General features: G+C 45.4%; 1 protein-coding gene across 1 annotated transcript in view; it reads right to left on the bottom strand.

Moving 5' to 3' along the window:
• Nucleotides 1-20,879, bottom strand: part of psidin (phagocyte signaling impaired) — an 84,943-nt gene that overhangs the window by 15,417 nt on the left and 48,647 nt on the right. The window contains exons 16-22 of the mRNA XM_050172882.2: nt 16,334-16,381; nt 15,379-15,482; nt 10,510-10,562; nt 9,767-9,839; nt 7,514-7,556; nt 5,147-5,422; nt 3,319-3,436 (exon numbers count right to left, since the gene is read on the bottom strand). Of these exons, the coding sequence (XP_050028839.1) occupies nt 3,319-3,436; nt 5,147-5,422; nt 7,514-7,556; nt 9,767-9,839; nt 10,510-10,562; nt 15,379-15,482; nt 16,334-16,381 (715 nt within the window). The remainder of the gene's footprint in view (nt 1-3,318; nt 3,437-5,146; nt 5,423-7,513; nt 7,557-9,766; nt 9,840-10,509; nt 10,563-15,378; nt 15,483-16,333; nt 16,382-20,879) is intronic.

Here is a 20,879-nt window from a genome sequence, read left to right as displayed (position 1 = left end):
ATGCTGCACGTGCTAGAAGAAAAAAGCTGATTTCTTCAAATAAAGCAGCTCTGAAGTGAGTGAAACATTTTTATTTGAGAGTACACTTGTCTGCACATGTGTCTACCGCCAAGGTACGTCATTTTCATTCCTAGGTTTGACCACTGGCTTATAACCGCAAGGTTATAAGCCAGTGCGTGCGTGACTGCACGACATGGGAACATACAGATGAAATGGAAGTACTTCTCTCTTGCAGCCTCTTGCCTCTCTTACCTTGAATAATTCTCGAAGTCTGTGTCGCTACAAACGACGACACAGCAGTGCAATGTACACCCGTGAGCAAAAGTATATGGACCATGGATTGAGCGGTAAAGCAGATTTTTTCCTTGGCCTGTGAATCCAACTTGAAACTGCAGTCCAAACTTAGCATTGGGAACTTTCTAGTCTACTTGTCACTTTCAGTTTATGCATACTAATTTCAAAGAAATTTAGTTTTTTCGGAGACCCTATGGTCCGTATACTTTTGCTCACGGGTGTACGTAGGCATACTTGTGCGATTACGTCCACTCTCCGACTGGGAAGCACGGCACCCGCGGGCAGGGCAGACGGCATTTGGTTTGAAATTTCAGCTCTTTCTGCGGCACGTAGCGATGTAGTACTTAGCAGACACGATCGTTAGCGCGCATAGTATGCACGGCGCTTGTCAACTCAATATGGCCGGACCTGGTGAGGGGCCTTTTAAAGGCTCAAATTGCTGCAGGCACATCCGAAAAAGCTCGGAAGGCCTGCCAGCATACTAATTAGGCATAATGGTGCTTGCACTGTGACAGGAGATGGTGGGTGCACGCGTACATGCCGTATTTACACGATTGTAAGTCGACCCCTCCATATCGCGTGAAAGGGAAAAAAAAAGAAAGGAAAGAGCAAACCCGAGGGCGCATTCAATATAGAAAATTTATTAGTAGCTGACAGTGACAGTCACTGGACTACTCGTCTTCACTAGTGCTGCCATCGTCATCCCTGCTACGGTCCCACAGCGCGCCGTCCAGCGAAATTCCACATTTGGCAAACAACCGCACCACGACATCTTGTGGAACAGCAGCCCATGCCGAATGCACCCAACCACACGCAGGTCCGGTTAGCAAAATTTGTGGTCGTCTTCTGCCACCAGCCACTCAATGTACTCACAGCGGAGCAGGTCCTTAAAAGGCAAAGATCCGGTCTTGTTTCATGACCATGTCGCACTTCACTGACAAGGTCCGATCACGCATTTCAGCGACGTAGGCCTACAGCTTGGCCTACAGCTCCGGAAAACGTCCAGACTTCGGCACGTGGGAAATTCCTCACTTGCCGTCACAGGTGAAAATTTTGCTGCGCTGCAGTCACCACTCTCGCACCACCCGTTCAGAAACATCGAACTTGCGGCCCGCTGTGCAGTGATTTGTTTCTTCGGCGTAAAGGATGGCAGCCCTCTTGAACGCTGCTGTGAACGAGTGCCGAACGATTAGTGGGCCTGGAGCATTCACAACGACTGAGGAAGCATGGAAGTAGCACGTATCCGGCAGTCAAGTCGAATGCGCCAAACCAATGCCTTTGGACGAACTATAGAGAAAAACCCGTGAGCAGTGCCTGCTCTTCCATGAGCTACCGATACTGCCCACAAGTGCCGCCATTCTGAGGGTGCCGCCGCGAATGGAACAGTGGCGCTTCCATCAACTATCGACATCCCCCCATGAGTGTTGTGTGCACTGTAAAACTCTCAAAAATGTTGAAAAACCCTTCCGAAAAGCGAACAAACACGCTGGATAGCGAAAAGCTACGGGTAGGGCCATACAGCAAGCACAAAACTGTAACCACGTTGTAGCTCCTGTTGGTCTCGCTTTTTTGGCGGTGCCATGTTTTGGATTTGATTGTAAGTCGACCTCCCCCCACTTCATATTTCAAAAAAAGAAAAAAGAAAAAAAGGTCGACTTACAATCGTGTAAATACGGTAATTACGGAATACATACTCTGTCCCATGACAATTGCCCCCATACCACACTTGTTATGCTTCACCAGGTAAGACTGCTGTACTGAGGCGAAGCTGAGTTTTGGGTACCAACATTATGCAAAGCGGTGTGCTTTCTGAGCTTCGAAACAAACCGCGAGGTCCACAAAGGTGGAGTGGGTGCCGTTGCTGACAGTGGCGAAATTTTTTTCAATGAAAAACACGGCACGGAACAGCAAGCTTAATAGCGAATGCCAAAGCAGCTAGGCCTAGCGTTGCCGCGATGGTGGCTACAGCTGCCAGCAGAGCTGCGTGCGAGGGCGCCGGTTCGAGGCGGCACGGTGATCAAAATGGCGGCGATGGTGGTGGCTTTGATAAATACGGGCCGGCGGTCACGGCAAAAAGTCAGAAAACTCGGATGGCAAAGGGTTCTCGCCTCTGGAATTTCAGACGTTCTTATACATTGACTCTATGGGGGACCAAGAAGCCGTCCGAATTATCAGGCATCTAGAAAGTCTGTTGTTGACGGTACACTGGCAGCTCCTCCAGCGGACGACACGACGTCAGAGAGGTTTCATTACGATTCCTCTCTGTTACTCATCCAGCATTACCGCGACTTTCATTCCCTTTCAACGAAATTACTACTCATTTTTCCTGATAGAAGCACAAATTCCCTCAATTTTCCCACAGTATTTCCAGATTATTCAAGATCCCTGAGAATTCCCGGTTTTCCCGGTTGGCAGACACCCCACAGACCCTTTTCGTAATTGTAAAGCTAGTTTTCCTGTAATGAAGTTTGCCCAACTAAAAATAATGGCCTAGTCATTTTTGCAAACAGCGTGTACAAGTACAATATGCTTTTATTATGACATGAAAAATGCCGTTGTGGCTCAAGTGATGAAACCATGCACAAGAAGCAATCCCCGAATATGTGCATCTAGCATTTTGTTTTCATTTGAACGATGACGAGTGCTGCTGTTGGCTGAGCAAATGTGCAGTGTAGAGAAGTGCACTTGCAAATTATGAAAAGGGTCTATTGCACGCACCGCACCCGAAGGGGCAAAAACACAGGAGTTTGCCACTGCTGTTCGACCTGGGGGCACATTCTGCAGTGTCCATTAAGCCAACTGTCCACTTCAGTGCGCACTGATTGGATAAAATTCGAAGCCAATAGGGCAGGCACCAACTGTCACTGCTGTCTCTCAAGCTCTACCCTTTCGGTGCGTGATGAAATGGACAATAAACTTAGTGGAGACTTACAGAATGACCCCCTCTGCGAGATTATCTAGAACTCTCCGTCCCCACTTACAGTCCTAGTGACCTGTACTGTACAATAGATTTGGCCTGCATACCTTCATTGACCTTGTAGAGATCGACGATCCACTGGAAAGCAGCCAGCAGGGCCCGCAGGCAGCCACCAGAGACAAATGCACCTAAGCGGCCAGGCTGAGGGCAGAGCACTGGGTAGGGCTGCGCCACAGGTACAAACACAGTTCCTTATGTAGAATCTGTTCTCTTGATTGTATTTAGTACCATGTGCCTTGGCAACAACTAGTAAGATTGATTGATTGTAATGGCCAAAATAGCAGAGGGACTAAATGAAATGGCCATAGCGGAGGGCTCCATATTAATTTTAGGCCCCTGGGGTTTCTCTTTAATGTGTGCCCAAAACTTGCTACATTGGCATTTCTGTATTTCATCGCCATCATAATGCAGCCGCCACAGCTGGGAGCCCAACCTGTGGCTTCATGCTCAGCAGCACAACACCACAGCTGCTAAGCTATCACACCTGGGACAACTCAAGAGAGGATTGGAAGCGTGTCTACAATTTAGGTGGCCCCCAGACAGGTTTGAATTCAAGAGGAAATACCAACCGACAGTGTCCCAGCTTTTCAAGAGTAAAAGAGAGCAGTCGACTTGGGCTGCATGTGCAATGCGTAGAATTAAAATTTTGGCAGAACACGCCTGCGGTGATTATACAAGTTATGCGAGGGCCACTGGCATGGCGCACATACGTTATTCAACTTCCATTGCAGCCGAGTGAGTGGAGCGTGTCGGTGCATCCGTTTGGCTGCATCGCTTTTGCAGCCAAAGACACCGTACGTCTTGAGACCTTTTAATCCTCCATGCACAAAGTGTGCATGCAAAACGATGTCGTGACAGCACAATGGCAGTGGTGCTCTTTCACTTTTTGCTCTTCTGTGTGTAACTCTGTACCTCTTTTCAACTGTTGATGGTGTGCTGAAGGATAGGCATTCGCTTGCCATACTGCAGGCCTTGGTTCAATTCCTTGTAGGGGCTAAATTTTCATAAATTCTTTTGACGCAGTTGTCGTTTCAAGGACAGACAGACAGACCTAAGCGAGGCTGGGTAGCCAAAGAAATGCTCTCGCATTTAAAGCTTTTGTAGCTGTGTGACTGGAGGAACCAGTCAATGTGCATGTTTGGTGCTAGTCACTATCTTGCACAGGCTGCTGGTGTTAACACCCCTAACATGCTCCTATAAGATCAAAAGGTGAATATACTATGCACTGCACATGTGGCACTTCCTTTCAGTTCATTTTTTATGCTCTTGGCAACTTCGCATTTGAATTTAAACTGTTAGCACGTATAGACACAACCACATACAAGTAACGCTACACTATGTCTGACCAACTCTTTAACATATGAAAAGCATTGGGTTATGTCAACCAGTTAGAAGTGGAAACCAGAGGAGATGTTTGTCTTTTGATTCCTGCTGTTCTCCCCATATACAATTCAAATTGAATGTAAGGATTGCAAAAGCATTAACTGTGGACAGTAGGCAATCCGTGCTTTTTTAGAGACATGCAAGGTCATTGTTACTTCTGATAGTTTGCTTTCCCTGCACAGCAAAGAGTTAGTGAGAAGGTGAAACCGAGTGGATTGAGGATTTCCCTAAAGCAAGGTTTATTGCTTCAAGATTTGACTGTACACAGGCAAAACAATATGCATGTGCTTGACATAAGCTGATACACGAGGCATAGCCAAAGCTGTTCAAGTGACAGTCTGCTGTCTACCTTTTCTATGCATGTTTTTTCATGCTGTACACTTGGAAGAGTTTGTACCAAATTAGCAGTTTGTCTTTCACTGTGCCCACTCTGCCGCCACCAACCTACTTGCAGCATTTCACAATGACGAGCAGACCGCTAAGAGAACTTGCCTGGGGGTGTGGCGGTAGGGCATCTGCCTCCAATGCCACCTCGTGCAATGAGTCCAGGAGAGAGGTGGCCACGGCCAGCGGGCCACCCGTCCCACCGGCACTGGGTGCCCTCTCCCCATTGGCCAGGGGCCGCTCGCTGTCATTTCCCACGTAGTCGCCGCCTGCCGGTGCCAACGGGGTCTGCTGCTGTGGCTGGGACAGCAACTGCTGGGAGCACAGCTGGTGGCAGGCGGCCAGCAAGCGGAGCAGCAGATTCCGAATGCGCAGCCACACCACCTGTCACACCCAACATCAGAGGACACTGATCGATTGACACTATAGGAAGGAGCACTAAAGAAGACTGTTAAGTTAAGCTGGGACTGGTAAAGTATGCTTCTGGAATAGATATCACAAGAAGCCAACAAAGACACAAAGGAAAACACAGGGGAAATTATGTGTACTTAATAATTAAATTAACCCTTTCGCTGTCATGGACGTACCGGTACATCATCGCGCTTCCCCCCCACGGTGTCACTGACGTACCGGTACGTTCTCTATCGTGCGTTCAAAATTTCGCGCCTGAGCGCAAAGCTGGTGCTCCTGAATTGGCCACGCCATCTGTTGACTCTTTCTACAAGTTCGCATATTCTCCCCGACCTGTGTTAACCCATGTATTGAAGAGTACGGTGCGACTGCCACTCCCCACTTTCTCTTTGCTGAGTGGCGCGGTGGCTCCGCGTTCGCTGGATCATGCGTCGCGCGCGTGTGGTTATGCGTTCAAGGGTTGTTCTGTCATCTCCGCTGGTTTGAAGGTTTTTATTTTTCTTCTGTTGGTGTGTCTGCTGCGCCGCGTCAAGTTCAGGCGCACGTGCCGTTGCCTCTCCGAAAAGGGTGACTCGATTGCTGCTTTCGCTCTCTCACCGAACCCTCGCTTCCGACTTGCACCAGTAAACGTAAAGCCCTTCGAACTTTGTTTAGCCTTTTTCCATCTCCCTCTGTCTTCTTGATCACGCAACGTCCCATTTCTCTTCGTTGTGCGGGTGACTGAAAGCGCATCCTCCCAGCGCGCGGTTACTTAGGATGGCTGAGCTTGCGGGACCTTCGTCTGCTCATTGGTGCGGTGGCTCAATTCCAATTTAGAATACGAGCCGAGCTCGAATTCGGACTCGGACAGAGTCGCATGCGATTGAAGAGGGTTCCGCATCGTCAGATACGGATGTTGAACAGATTTTATAGTCAGGCTGATGATGATGATGTTTACTAACAGCAGCTGCAGAACACTGAAATGTGCATATAGCATTGACTACGTTATTTGTATACCAATCATAATCAAAAATAAATTGCTATGTTCATTCCCTGTTATGCTCGTTCCCTGAAACCAAGCCGACACTGGGGGTGCGTCACAGCCAGAAAGGTCCGACAGCGAAAGGGTTAAAGAAATGATAAATTAATGGCAATGAAAGTGGATGAAAAAACAACTTGCCAAAGGTGGGGAATGATTCGAGGCAACATCCGTTATTTGTGTAATCTGTTGGTTCAACAGACGAATTAAAGTTTAGAGAAATAATAAAACACACATACCGAATGTCTGCGTGTCCTTGTTTTACTTCGCACTGCAGCGAGAGATATGTATTTCCATTTCGTCTGCCTGTTCCCACGTCGTGCAGTCACACATACAGACAACAAAAGTATGTCATTTTCTGTGTTCCAGTGCACGATCATGGTCTATGAACCGCTTGTGCCTGCCTCGATATTCGTGTAGCACTGACTTATACCTCTAGTCAGGTGTCCTCATGCACAGAGCGAAAAAACGTGTGCAAAAATGTGCAGCGACAAAAAAAAAAAAAAAAAAAAAAAAAGAAAAAAAAGAAAGTGAGGAGAAAAAATAAAGAACGCCGTATGTGTCACGCGATCCTCGAGGTCCGGTATGGGAGAACGCAGGGAAGGAATTTTGCTTGCGGAGGCTAGATGGGGCGAGTGGAGAGAGTGTCTCGCCATGCAGTGACCGTCGTCTCCTGAAATCATGGGTTCACAGCACTGAAATATTTCGATCTCGGCTATTAATGAACCAATTTGAAAAATTCTTGCGGCAGAACGCTCCCTAGAGGGCGCGTAACAACTTCCAGCGCTTAGCTGAAATTCGCTATGTGGCTTGGTGAGGGGCCGTTTAATATATACCTTTAATGTCCTTTTAATTTCACTGCAAAAATCCTCTACAGACATTCTGCTCTGCATTCCCCTTTAGGTTGCCTTGAACCAGAGTACCACGAAAAAGCAGTGAGTACTGCTGTGCTAGTGTGCCGAACCAGGTGAATTTGGCCCACTGCTACAGCCAAGAACCACTTGCGCTGTGGGGGGGTGACAGAGAAGAAAGCAGAGTGTACTTGCCTCTTCCTGTCGTGTTCTCTCCAGGTACTCGTCCAGCAGTTTTCTGTGGCAACACAAGGAGGTTTGGAGCTTAGCGGTGGTTGGCATGACACAGCACCAAACAAAAAAGAAAGTAGAAAGCCAGGGGTGTGGATAAACACTTTATCTAGCATCATATTATTCAAGGTTGCTTGCTGGCACGCATTGAAATTTATGCGAAAATATTTTTTTTATTATACAGTCAACGACCGATTTTTCGGCCATGTCCGATAATTTGGATGCCTTGACATTGCAGCCATGTACCTCATAGAGGCAATGTATGAAGACGTCTGAAATTTCGGACGCTGACACCGTCCAAATTTTCCAGACTTCTTGCCGTGACCCCAGGTCTGAGATGGCATTAACCAATGCCACCCCCTCTGCCATTTGGACCACCTCACACAGTTGAAACCAGCGCTCTTGCAGACCCAATCCGGTGGCAGCAGCAATGCCTAGCTGCTTCGACATTCGCTAAGAAGATTCCGCTACCAAGATTCATGCCGTGTTATCAATTCAAAAGGATTCACTGTGGTCGGCAATGGCCTTCCTCAGCCTCGCCAATGGCGTCGAAGCACAAGAAGCAGAGCAGGTATCTAAATGTTGCATAATACTGGCTCCCAAGTCAGCTTTGCCACAATACAGCGATGTTAAGCGGCCAAGAATATGCAACGTATTGCGGTGAAGCATACCAAGAATAGAAAAGGGCCACTATTACGAGACATCGGCCCCAATTTTGTAGCAATGCCTTTTCCCGATGCTAATGCCTTTAGCACTTTTTGCGCTTGCGAGTGGTTAAGAGATGTTCCTCACCCAGTGGACCATCCAATGCAGCCACTCACAAACATGAAAAATGCTGAAAGGCATCGCTACGAAATCGCAGCCCTACGTATTCTTTAATTATAAACGCGAGCATTCCCCACGATGCACCCGTCACATTATGAGCACTGATACATCTAATAGGTGTGCTAGCAGGCCTTCACAGGCATTTCGAACGTGTCTGTGGCAATTTGAGCCCTTAAGGGCACTAAAAGGCATGCACTAATTTTTTTCTGACATTTTCGCAGCCTTTATGGAGTTCGAGAAATCAGACGCTGACTGTAGTCAAGCCTCGTTAAAACAGAGTTGCATTCAACAAGAAAACACCTTCATTAAACAGTAAATCTTGTGAAAAATTGATGGTAATTGAAATTCAGATGGTATCTGGCTGCACACAGATCAATTCGAATGATCCTAGCAGTGTGCCGAGCACCATAAATGTGTTACACAAAAGAGCAAAAGCGGTGCTAGTGTTTAACTGAAACAAGGCGGTAAAGTAGGCATCATGATAGTAATCAGCAAGAACCGTGTGGGAACAACATAATGCTCTAAGCCTTCATGTTCTTGCGTATACCACTAGGCATTGGATACATGCCTTTGAACTGCATAGTTGCCATTCATGATCCGTGTTAATACTGATCACAGATTTCCCTACAGTGGTTGCAGCGAGCAATAGTTTAGTTTTGATTGAGTGCGCAGTGCATACAATGTCACAAACAAGGCAAAAGCTGTTGAGCATAACGACCGATTATACTGCAGCCAGCGTGCTGCCATCAACCCTGCTACTTACATTGTGATAAATGATATGTTGACAACAAGCTCACTGGCGAAAAATTATTGGTGTGTGCATGTGGCAGTGAAAAAGCACATCTACTCAAATGAAGACGTAAGCCTCATGCCACGGTTGCACTGCAAAGAGAGTCGCGAGGCCCTCATAGCTGCAAATGCTTATCAGTCACGAAATTACAAGAAATGCAGCTTTTGTGCCGACTGTGTGCAAAACCGCAATAGCGGCTGCTAATTTCATCAGTAACTAAAGGAATGTTGATGTACTAAGCATTCATTGTTTTCTTGATACAGTGGCGGCCCATAGATACATTGATTACTGTTGTGTTTTCCCAGCTGCTACGTCATGTCTTCGCAGTCCTGACCTAAAGCCCATTGACTCCTATATATTATGTTCCCATTTGATGAGTCACTATTCTGTAATGTTCCTGCATGTTACATACATCCTTTCTCATGTCCTTTCTTTTTCTTTTTTCGGAAACGTATGAACGAGGTTCTACTGTATTTGTGTACATTCTGGGTTTACAACAGTTCGAAAGTATACAAACAAAGCAGATAAAAAAATTATTTTGAGAGAAATACGCTGGCTGCTTTACAGTGTGCTATTCAACAGCACACACCAGAGCAACTGACCTCCGAGTGGCACCCCATTCCCGGAAGATCCTGACGTCCCGATTGTCCGTCAGGGCACTCCACTCCATCTTGTCTGCAAGGAAGATTGTAGAACCTGGTTTAGCTCATGTAAGCTTACACAGTACATGAAGACAAACAGTGAAGTGAAAGCAAAACCAATGGTATATGCATAAACTTTTTCCTTCTACTTGGATGCAAGTTCAAGTGGGGCTAAACACATAGCAACTGCATCATGCAAGGCAATGGGCCAACAGAAACACAATACCAGGTACATGTGAGCATGAAATATACAGCGCATTCTCATGAGTCTACTCACTTTATGTAACAAAAATGTTGCTAATTATCAAGCTATCAATAACTTAGGTACCTAAGAATCAAGATGTATAGTACCACCACCATAATTATCATCAGCTTATCTTTATGTCCGCTACCAGGACGAAGGCCTCTCCCAGCAATTTCTAATTACTCCCGTCTTGCTCTAGCCGATTCCAACTTCCGTATGCAAATTTCCTAATTTACGCATAGCATGGTCAACTTTTATTAAAGGGAACACACAATTAGTATGCCAGCATTGATAACTCAGTTCGCACACGAAGGTCTGGAAAACTTTTTTTCATAAATAGAATGTCTGTTCGGCAGAATCCAGTGTTTTTCTCTTCATGAAGCTGAAGAAATGGTGAAGTTATGTTGTGCTGAATGTCTTGAAAAACAAAAGACCACATGCACGTGCACGAGAAACATACCATTGACAGGGTCGATTTCCATGCTCATCAGCATCTGCTTCAGGGTCTCCTGGCTGCATCGTTCGATGCATGCAAAGAAGAAAGAAAAACCTTAACAAAGAGAACAACATGAATCTTGGCAAGTTGGCTCTGATTAGGCATTTCAAAACCAGCCAGAACATCTTGGCTGTTTGTGCAACTTCTCACCCATGTCCTACAAGTTCTGTCTGCACCGATGCTCACTAAAGAGAACTCCACTGGTCCCTTATTGATAGCACAAGTCATGAAAGTACAATTCCCAAGGTAAGCACATCAACATTTCTGGTCGTACGTTTGCAAGGACGAATGCTACAGACATGCAGCCCTTTGCTAATGAACATAACTTACTTTCACAACCTCTACTGTATGCCCCCAGAGGATATGCCTTTGTACTTACGGAGGTCTCTATACATACCTGCCAACCTGTGAACATTAAAATTCATAAATACCCTGTGGACACAACAGGGGGTGTGAGAGGAGAGATAGCACATGTTTTTACATCTTTTTAAGGTTTACCCAGAGCACCCACCTTTTTGGGGGGATGTAGTTAGCTTTCGTTAATTCGATCCTGACAAGACCAACGAAACTGGTCAAGTTATCCGGCGGCTTGAATTAAACAAGAGACAGAAATAGCACCAAAACTCACCATCGGTCCACATTAGCAGTAAAGTAAAGGCTCGTTCATTCACAACTTGTTAATTAGGAATGTTGGATAATTTGAAGTAGCCGCCGCAGTCCGCCCAACAATGTATTGAAAGCAACATGTAACACATCCCGCTAATTCACATTGAAATCCACACCGTCGCCGATAATTCGAACTCCGTGCCATCGTGGATGAGGAGAATACTAGTGTGTGGGAGCATGTTGGTGACGCTGGCATCACCGTGCATGTCGCACAGCTTTGCTCTTTCTACTTGCGGCCCTTTGTTTAGGCCTGACTGGAGAGAGCTGCATTTGCACCTGGCCAGGCATGGCCAATGCCTCTGTTGCAGGTCGGTTCTTTCCCTCTCTCAAAACCTTCAAGATAAAAACGTGCACATGGCCCTGCGTGTTCTTTTTTTCTGTTTTCTTTTTTTTACATCTTTATGTTACATCTTGGAGGCTGTGCTCTTTCTCTATGAAATGTTCTTTCGAGAAGCGGCACCAGGTAATGTCTGAAACGTGGTGGCCATGATGTTTATCAGTGCTCGCATACCGAAAAGCATAGCCTTTGAGATTTGCGGCCATTAGCAGCCACCTGTATGTGTAATGGAACTCTGCAGCATGGGGCTGGTGCAGCTACAAAGTACAATGGAGACCAACATCACAGCAGGTTGTGGCGCGTTTCACAAGTGCATTTTAGAGTGCAGCTCTCGTTCCTGTGGTGAACGTAGGCGGTGCAAAGGCGTATTTAAGTCCAACGGTTCTGGCGGGTGTCACTTGCTGCCAGTCACACTTAATGCCCTTAAATCACGGTATGCCGCTTGTACTGCTCCAGCCGAAATACATTCCCATGGAGGACTTCGTCACGCGTGCCGTTAGCTGCTCTCTTCGGAGCATGCGCAAAACAATCCCCAACATGTGCGCCACTTTGAATGGCTGTTTGCGATCGTCAGCGAAGCAGTGTGGGCACCTCTTTTCTCCGTGCGATGCAATTTGGGTCTGCACGATGAATGCGCGGATGGAGCAAGAGCCATGTCGACGTTAGGCACGTCGGATCACGTTGGTTGCGTGCGGTTACGTTGGCCATGCCAGTGCTTCGAACTATAGATGCTGTTATTCTCGCCAATGTCATGTAGCATGTGTGCTCACACTACGTCAGACTATATACGCGCCTTAACCCATTGGATTAGATTGGAGCAAACTTTATTTTTGCCTGCAGTTGGGCGCTCGCGTGCCCCGACGAGGGCCTACGTCATCTACGAGGTTGCTGTTACTAGGCGCGGGTCTCCACTCGCCGTTGCCGGCTCGCTGGGTCCCCGCCTTAACCGAGTAATTTTTCTGACTTTCATTGGTTCGAATTCTTTATAATTCAAATTTTCGTAGCATTGCCGCGGTATTCAAATTAATGAGCTCTTACTGTATTGCTTTTAAAGTTAGCCCCACCGCACTGCAGCACTGTTTTGCAGTGAAGCATACTAAGTGAGAAAAGGTGCCACCGTTACAGACACGTGCACTTTCTGATCACAATACGAGCACTGAGACGCCTAAGTTTACTGGCAGGCTGTCAGAATTTTAGATAGACTGCACTCTTTTGTTGGCCCTAAACATCTTGCTGACTTTGTTAGCTCTTTATTTTTTTTTCATTTTGCCACCTTCCATTTTGTGAACTTTCCCAAAACGCAAATGGTTTGTCTCCGCTTCTCTGCGCACAGTGCGTGCACAGATAACCGAAGAATGCGTACTAGGCCCCGTTAATGGTACCATACACGACACATGCGGACTAAACGAGGGCCCAAAACACCACAGCAAAGCCAGAAACAGCCCTGAAGGGCTGCCAGTAAGCTTATTAGGCATCTAAGTGTTCCATGCTGTGACTGGAAACGGCGGGTGTGCGCTTGTATAATTAGGAACACATACTATGTCCTGCAACAGTGCCTCCTTTCCATTCTTGGTACAATTAACCTGAATAAATTGCCTATGCTTCGCCGCATAACACATCTGTATCACGGCGAAGCTCACTAGTCAAGTTCGAATTACCGGTGAAGGCCATCTTGAGATTGAAATGACGGCTTTGGGCCTATACAAATGTAGGAGCACCGGCCAGGAGCTTTGGTCAGAATTGAATTGACTGGAGTCAAATTAACGGACGTCTACTGTATATGCACTCTTCACTCCCGAAAAATATGTAGGCAACCAAATGAGTAACACTTCCTTAAAATTAATTTTTCACTATTTCAGGAGCTCAAAGAAAAAGAATTGGTGACATAAACAGCATTTTGAAGCCAAAAAGTCCTGTCCACAAAGGTGGATCCAAGTTATAAAAACATCACCAAGAGCTGGTCGCAGCCATTTTCCTTTCTTTCTTTAACGGCCCCCTCAGCCATTGTATGCTGCTATTCTTTAGAGGCAGGGTACACCATGACGAATGCTGATAAACAAGTGCAATTTGTATGTCTCGAAACGTTTCCCTGAGGCGCACGTGGCTTTAGAGAAAGTGTCCACAAATGTGGACAATGGTAGCAAACAGGAAGATTTATAAGAACGCTCGCAGCCATTTAAAACTATTTTTTTTAACAGCTGCCTCTGTAGAGATATGGCGTTCTCCTTTAGAAGCTGAGTAGGCCATAGTTCAGACTGAGAAAGTCATGCAATTTTACTGCCTTGCAACTTTTTAAAGCCTTTCTTTGCCTCTTCCTTCGACTTGCCCACAGCTAACGCATCGAGGGGTGGTTCAGAGCATGTGTGTAACGATAAGAGCGCGGCCGAGAGGAAAGGCAATGCCAGAAACCCCTTTGGACCTTTGCACCTTGTTGAATGTGCACAATAGGCTCTGGAGCTCCGTGGGCATTGCTGCATTAGCCTTTTGACAGTTGTAATTATCCATAACCCCGTCAAAAGCATCACAGAAATTGCAGCACTTATCTTTCTACCAACGTGCACGTCCAGAGGGAAGCTAGATAGAATGGGTAGAACCGACGCACTAACAGCCTTGCCACTCTTTGATCGCAGTTTACATGCATGCAAGGGGGGGGGGGGAGAGGGGGGATACAGAAAAGGTGAAGTGAGAAGGCAAGGAAACACTTCTACTAGACACGACAGCAGATGCAGGCAAACTCATTAAATTTAAGCTCGAGGTTCGGTATGGTACGTTTCTGCTATTTCTGAAAAATAAATGTTACGCAAATATGTCAAGCAAACAACTTATGCAGGGTGTGCAGAAGCAAAGCCGCATTAATTAAAGCACACAGCACAGTCTAGTCAATTATCCGGAAGTGGTCGCATGTCATTGCTCGAGGTCATGAATGTGATCCCGACCACGGCATATGCATTTTGACGGGGGGCAAAATAAAAATCGCTCATGCGCTCAGATCTAGGGACACAAAGAACACCGCAATTAATTTGGGGTCCGTCACAACAGCGTGTCTCACAATCCGATTATGGTTTTGGTATGTACAGCCCCGTAATTCAATTAAAGTTTAATACTTCTGCCATGATGCAATGCGCCATGCGAGCCAATGAATATGCTAACCCTCTCAGAGGTTATGAAGTATAGCGCATAACGCCTCAAGCAAATATGTCCCCCTGTGTGTTCTGTGTACAACGTAGACAAACAGTAGTAGTGCATGCAAGGTAGCACTTAACATCAGCTCACCACTCTTGTATAGGACTAAACATTGAAGAAATTGAAGGTTTGCCATCACCATCACCATCACCGCTAGTTATCGTCAATCAAAGCAAATAGTACAGAAAGCTTCGCTTACATAGAGTTCCACAGAGTGTGGGATCTGCATAACTTTTTCTCAGGAGTACTTGGCTTTAGAAAAGAGTGCACAAATATGGACAGGGGTAGCAAAGGGGATGCACACTTGTTTAACAAACATTTACCTTTAGCACCTTTCGTGGAGATTCAGCACAGCAGAAGAGAAGAAAGGAGGTTGGGATGACCACTCCAGGGCCATTGCATAAGCACTGAGGACTATATGCTTATGCAATGGCTATGCTTGCAGTATTTTTGAAATCTTGTGCAAACCTATATTTCAACACCTTCAAAACCTTTCCATGAGCACAGTTGATTTTTCATAAAACTTGATGCAACATACATAGAACAAGCCCTAATTCGTAAATTCTGGCCACTTTTGCTTTCCTTGAATTATTTAACCAGCTGCCACCAATATCAACAGAACAACACACACTACAGCATTTGCTTACCTCTTAGCTTCAAGCAACAGCTCTAAGATCATCTTGTCAACAGTCAGAAGTGCAAAGTGAAGAGAGTTGTTCAGCCGCTCACGAAACCTCATCATCTCCTGAATCTGTAAGGGAATGGGGACACTTCACATTTAAACTTTTTTTAGCTGGTTTTGCAGTACCACTGATTTGGAGCAACAAAGCCCCAGAATTACATCTCTCTTCCCCACCACACTTATTTTAATTGCTTATTAGGAATTTCTTCAAGGCCTTCAAAACAAACACTATGACCTGTGTGCGAGACTTCATACTGTTGAAAGATAATTACAGTGGATAAGTCTTGGAACATTCAACAACTTGGAGCATCTTTATCTTAGTAAAACAAAGGCTGCTGAAATTTAGTTAACTCCTAGATGTTCATACCTTGATGGAGTTTGAGACTGAACATTGCATTCTCAAGTGCTACTCCAGTCAACACTATGCTAATACCAGAAAGACAAGGGCTGTGCTAACTCCAAGCTTAAGTTGTCAATAAAGCAGTAATGGCGATTACTGAGCTAAGGGTTTGTAACTAGGCAGAATCGGCCTCCGTTCTAAATCAGTGAATTAGAGGTGCATTTCTCAAACACACTGTTGCAAGAACTACCCTAGAAGTAAAGATGTGCAAACACTAAATACAGTAGAACCTCGTTCATACATTAAAAATAAAAGCGAGAGAAAACATACTAACTAGAAAAAGTATGGTACAGCGTGACTAAAAAAATCTAACAGACTCAACTATTTCCATATATGTAATGTGAAGCGTCACGCATATTGTTGCGGCACGAGACATGCTCTGTTGTGTTCCTATTGTGTGGTGCTTTAAAAGGGCCACAGGAAACCGAGACAAAATCAAGCTAGTGGGAAGCCCACCATAAGACCAATTGTACAATGCCCCCATTTGTGAGCCATCTGTGAGGCCAAGTGTTCAACTCACCTTTGTGAAGGAGCCATACTTATAGCAAGCAATGAGGTAGTCTGTTGTCTGCAATGGAAACAACACAAAAAAGCTATTAATAGGTCTCTAATTTGTTGTCCTGCACTACCCAGGACTACTTAAGAACTGCTCTATACCATATTTACTCGCATAATGATCACACTTTTTTGTAAAAAAAAAAAAAAAAAGACACATATTCAGGGATGCGATCATTAAACGGGTTAAATTTCCCGAAAAAATAAATATTTTTTTTTCATCCCGCATTTGCTGTGGAATGACAACAGGTCAACAAACAGGCGGCTGCCACTGTAACAGTGCGGGACACCAAAACAAATATAACGGCCAGCAGAGCAAGCCAAATGCGCCGAACACGATTTTTTTTTTTCTCCTCATGAGTACATTACGTGCATTGAAACAGTTCCTTCCGTATCAGTAATAATATTGTTAATATCGACAAGTTTGCAGCAATAACGTAGCCATGTCCACTTTGAGGGCACAGAAACAGAGATGGGAGCACTTAGCTGCCAGTGACATAGAAACACATGGCGGGCATGCTGCGAAAACTGCGGCATCTGTCTTCACTACTATCCTAATATGGCACGTTCCTGCACTGCTAAGGGTGGGCGAATATCCTAGCTGTGTTACAAGCGTCGGCGTATGAATAGGGTACACGTCTAACGTATCAATGTGAATGTGGCTACTATCGTTGCCGCTTGCAATTTGTTGCGTGCCTATGAGTGCAGACAAGAAGAATCGAAAGGAGCTTTCTTTGTTACTGTTGTTGTTGACCACAACCATTACAAAGCGTACAAATAATAAAGCCAAGACAAGTTTGGTTGTAGCTTTTTTTTTTTTTTCATGGAAGTGCGGAAAGTGATGAAAGGAATGAAATGGGGCATCTGCTTAAGAATGTTAGGTGTGTGCAGACTGCTTGGTATGTCTTGAAGAGTCGTTCGCGTGTCATTCGACAGCATTCGATAGATGGTAAGCGCGATCTTTAGCTAGACTTGGCACACGAGATATCGCTGTGGCAAGTTTGGGGTGCGATCATTACACAGGAAAGAAAAAAAATATCAAATTTTAATGACAAACTTCAGGGGTGCCATCATTACATGAGTGCGATCTTTATGCAAGTAAATACGGTAATAAATTTGTCTGAGCAACTGCCTCAAGTAGACCGACACCCTGTGCAACACATTTCTTTTACAGTGATGTTCTACCTGCCAGCATGCTCTGCTTTTTTCAGTTGGGCAGAAAGCAGATAACAGAGCACACTATAGTCATCTGCAGTCATCTTAAGATAGGACTCCAGTGAATGTGTGTTTATGTTATGTCAGTATTTTACACTGTGCATATTGTCCAATGTGCTTGTCTTTATACTTGTGCTTTGTCGACGTACTGGTCTTCCAAAACCTGAACTCTAGCGCTCTTTCTAGCCCCATGTCATAAGCAATATTGTACGTATCTGCACTTTATTGTTTTTTTTTTTTTTTTGCATTATCATCACTCGCTGCATGCCGTAAAGTCACTGACCACTAATTCGAACTCGACGAGGACTGCCAGAAAGTCTGAATAATCAGGAGTCTGAAATACCGGATTCACCAAAAGATAAGTGACTATTCCACAAGTGGCCAAAAATTTTGCAGTTCTGCCCAAAAGACGAAGCATCCATTGCGATAGCAAATTAGTAGACAGCTATACAAAGTAAGAAGAGTAGTTTTATCAGCCTTATAAACTTGGAGACATTCGCTTAACTGATTTAACAAGGATGGTGTCAGAACGCAGAAACAAACATGAACACATCGCCCTCGACGAGTGCCGACACTGGTGTGAGCAAGTGTGGCAGCAGCAGCGAGCGAAATGACCTTCGTGTGGTCTATCACTTTAACGCAACAGTGGCGAGAACACAGTGCACACAAAGGTATAAGCCATCTGCAGATCCCTTTCAAGATACGGTGGGTGCGACCGTGCAAAGTACGCACCGCTTCCCTGCTTTCCTCCATATTTGGCACGCGAGACTGAGCCACAACCTATCAGTTCCCCTTGCGCCTGGTCGCAACATGCGCAGCTGCTGCCAGAGCACAATGTCATCCCCTCCCTCCCTCCCTCCCTCCCATCCCCACGGCCTTTCATAGGATGGAAGATGGCATGTTTGCCATCCACTTACTTTCTTTGCGCACACCAAATTGAGCCGCGATTGTCGGCTTCACTCGCACAAACAGCAAACGATGCATGACGACGATGTATTGCCCATGAAATTTATATGGAACATCATGGCGAAGCAAAAATGCGCCTGAAGTGTCCATATATTTGCAATAAAAAGGTGAACGGTATTCTCCAATCGTCACTTCGGCGATACCTTGAATTTAATGTGGCTAGCGCAAGACCTATCGGCGCATACGAGCGACGGCATTCCTGGCCCAGTGCCAAACATTACCATCCGGTGTTAGTCAATATCACAAAAGTGAAAACATCCCCAAAAGTGATTTTCCGAGTATACAGCCCAAGTTTGTCAACGCATCGCTGTGCACACATATGCTTACCTTTGCCCTAAATAAGTCTGTGGCTGCAATTTTCAAGCGATGCATGCCTTCTATAACACAGTCAACTACTGATCTTCCCAACGCCCGATTTTTCGAACGTGCCTGATAATTCAGATGCCTTTGCGGTGCCGCCACGTACCCCATTAAGTTTAAGTCAATGTATAAAGATATCTGAAACTTCGGACGCAATAAAACTTCGCCATCCAATTTTCTGGACTTTTTTCCATAACTGGAGGGCTGAAAGGGCATTGATCAAAGGCCACCACCACCACCATTTTTATTATCTCACCGCCTCGAACTGCTGCTCTCTCACTCAGATCCGCTGGCAGGTGTAGCCACCATAGTGGCAATGTTAGGCCTAGCTACTTCTACGTTTGCTACCAAGCTTCTTGCGCTTTGGTGCTGTGTTTTTCATCAAAACAATTTGCCACTGTTAGCAATAACTACGAAGCTCGGAAAGCATGATGCATTGCATAATCCCAGTTCCCGAATGTCAGCGTCGCCTGAATACAGCTATGTTACGGGGTAAAGCATACGCAAAGTATTGCAGTGAAGCATATCAAGAGTGGGAAGGGGTAATTGTCAGGGGACATGGTATGTATTCTTTAATTATACATGTATGCACTTGCCGTCTCCTATCACAGTATGAGCACTGATACACCTAATTAGTATGCTGGCAGGCCTTTAGAACAATTTCGGACGTACGTGGGCTGATTTGAGCTCTTGGGGGCAGCAATAGTCATGCATTCATTCTCTGGACTGCCTGATTTTTCGTATGTTTTCGCAGCCCCTAGAGAGTCCGAAAAATCGGACATTGACTTTTTTTTTTGCGCTTCATCAATGGTCAGAGTGACATTCTGCCCATAGTATCAACAGGATCAGCCGTCCATGAATGGTTGATGATAAGCATAGAATGGAACGCATGACAAATAATGCAAACTGCAAACGCAGTGGTTTGGCTTATCCTGTGGTTTGCACGTGGCTGACGATTACTAGATTAACTAGGCTTGGCTAGTTTTGGTTTCAAGACACCAGCAACATGGCAGGTGACCATACCAGCGACATATCAAAACGAAAATACTGCCATTTCTGCTCAACTTGGTGGCCAAATTAGCTCACGGCTATGCAGTTGGAGTTCAAATTATTGCACGACACTCTGTAAGGTGTACGAAATTTTGGTCGTACTTCTACAATAAGTCTATGGGTCTGTGACGGTGTCATCAAGAAATATGAGTAGTCAAGCTTGTCCAAATTATTGGTGTCCGAACGATCGGTCGGCGACTGTATGCTTATAACTGTCGCATGTGTGAGACAGAACTGAAGTTTTGTTTGTGCCTATCCTCTGTGGCATTAAAATGGCTTGTTATACAGTTTGAATATGAAAAGGCACTGCAGTCAATATAACTGGTTTGCTGTGCTACAATGTCCAACAAGTTTAACTCGCCCGAGGCAAGTGCAATTTGCATGCTCGTGCACATCCACTCATGCTGTCTGTTGCACCTGTACAAACTCGGTTGCTACCTTTATGGAGGCTGAAGTGAATGGAGCAAACAGGTTACAAGGGTGAGCTGCTGCTTCGTCGAACCACAAGTGCCACAAGAATCTGGGATCATTCAGAGCAGCTTGTTTACATTACACGTTATTTGACTTTCTAGCACGAGATTTACTTGCCAGCTATTCGAAGATTACTCGACCCTGGCAAATCAAAAATACAAAACACACTGAAAAAGTTTGGCTGAGACTTCAAGCCACCATGCTTCACGATGGAAGTGAAAGATGGCCAATGCGACAGGACAGAAAAGAAACTTGCACGGGAGATACTGAGGGGGTCTAGTTCGTTGGCTATTATTGTCGTAAAGGCACCGCATTTCTGGACGGATAGACAAAAAAAAAAAAATACATGAGTGTTTGTGTTCATCTGTTTTTATCAGCAACAAAGTACTTCTGTTTTGACGTTTGTCCACGTGTCCACATGCGCACTGTCTTTACTGCGACAACAGAAA

The sequence above is a fragment of the Dermacentor andersoni genome, chromosome 3 (assembly GCF_023375885.2).
Source record: "Dermacentor andersoni chromosome 3, qqDerAnde1_hic_scaffold, whole genome shotgun sequence".
NCBI classification, from domain to species: domain Eukaryota; kingdom Metazoa; phylum Arthropoda; class Arachnida; order Ixodida; family Ixodidae; genus Dermacentor; species Dermacentor andersoni.
Note: the sequence above shows the minus strand (reverse complement) of the source record. Positions and strands in the feature narration are given on the sequence as shown.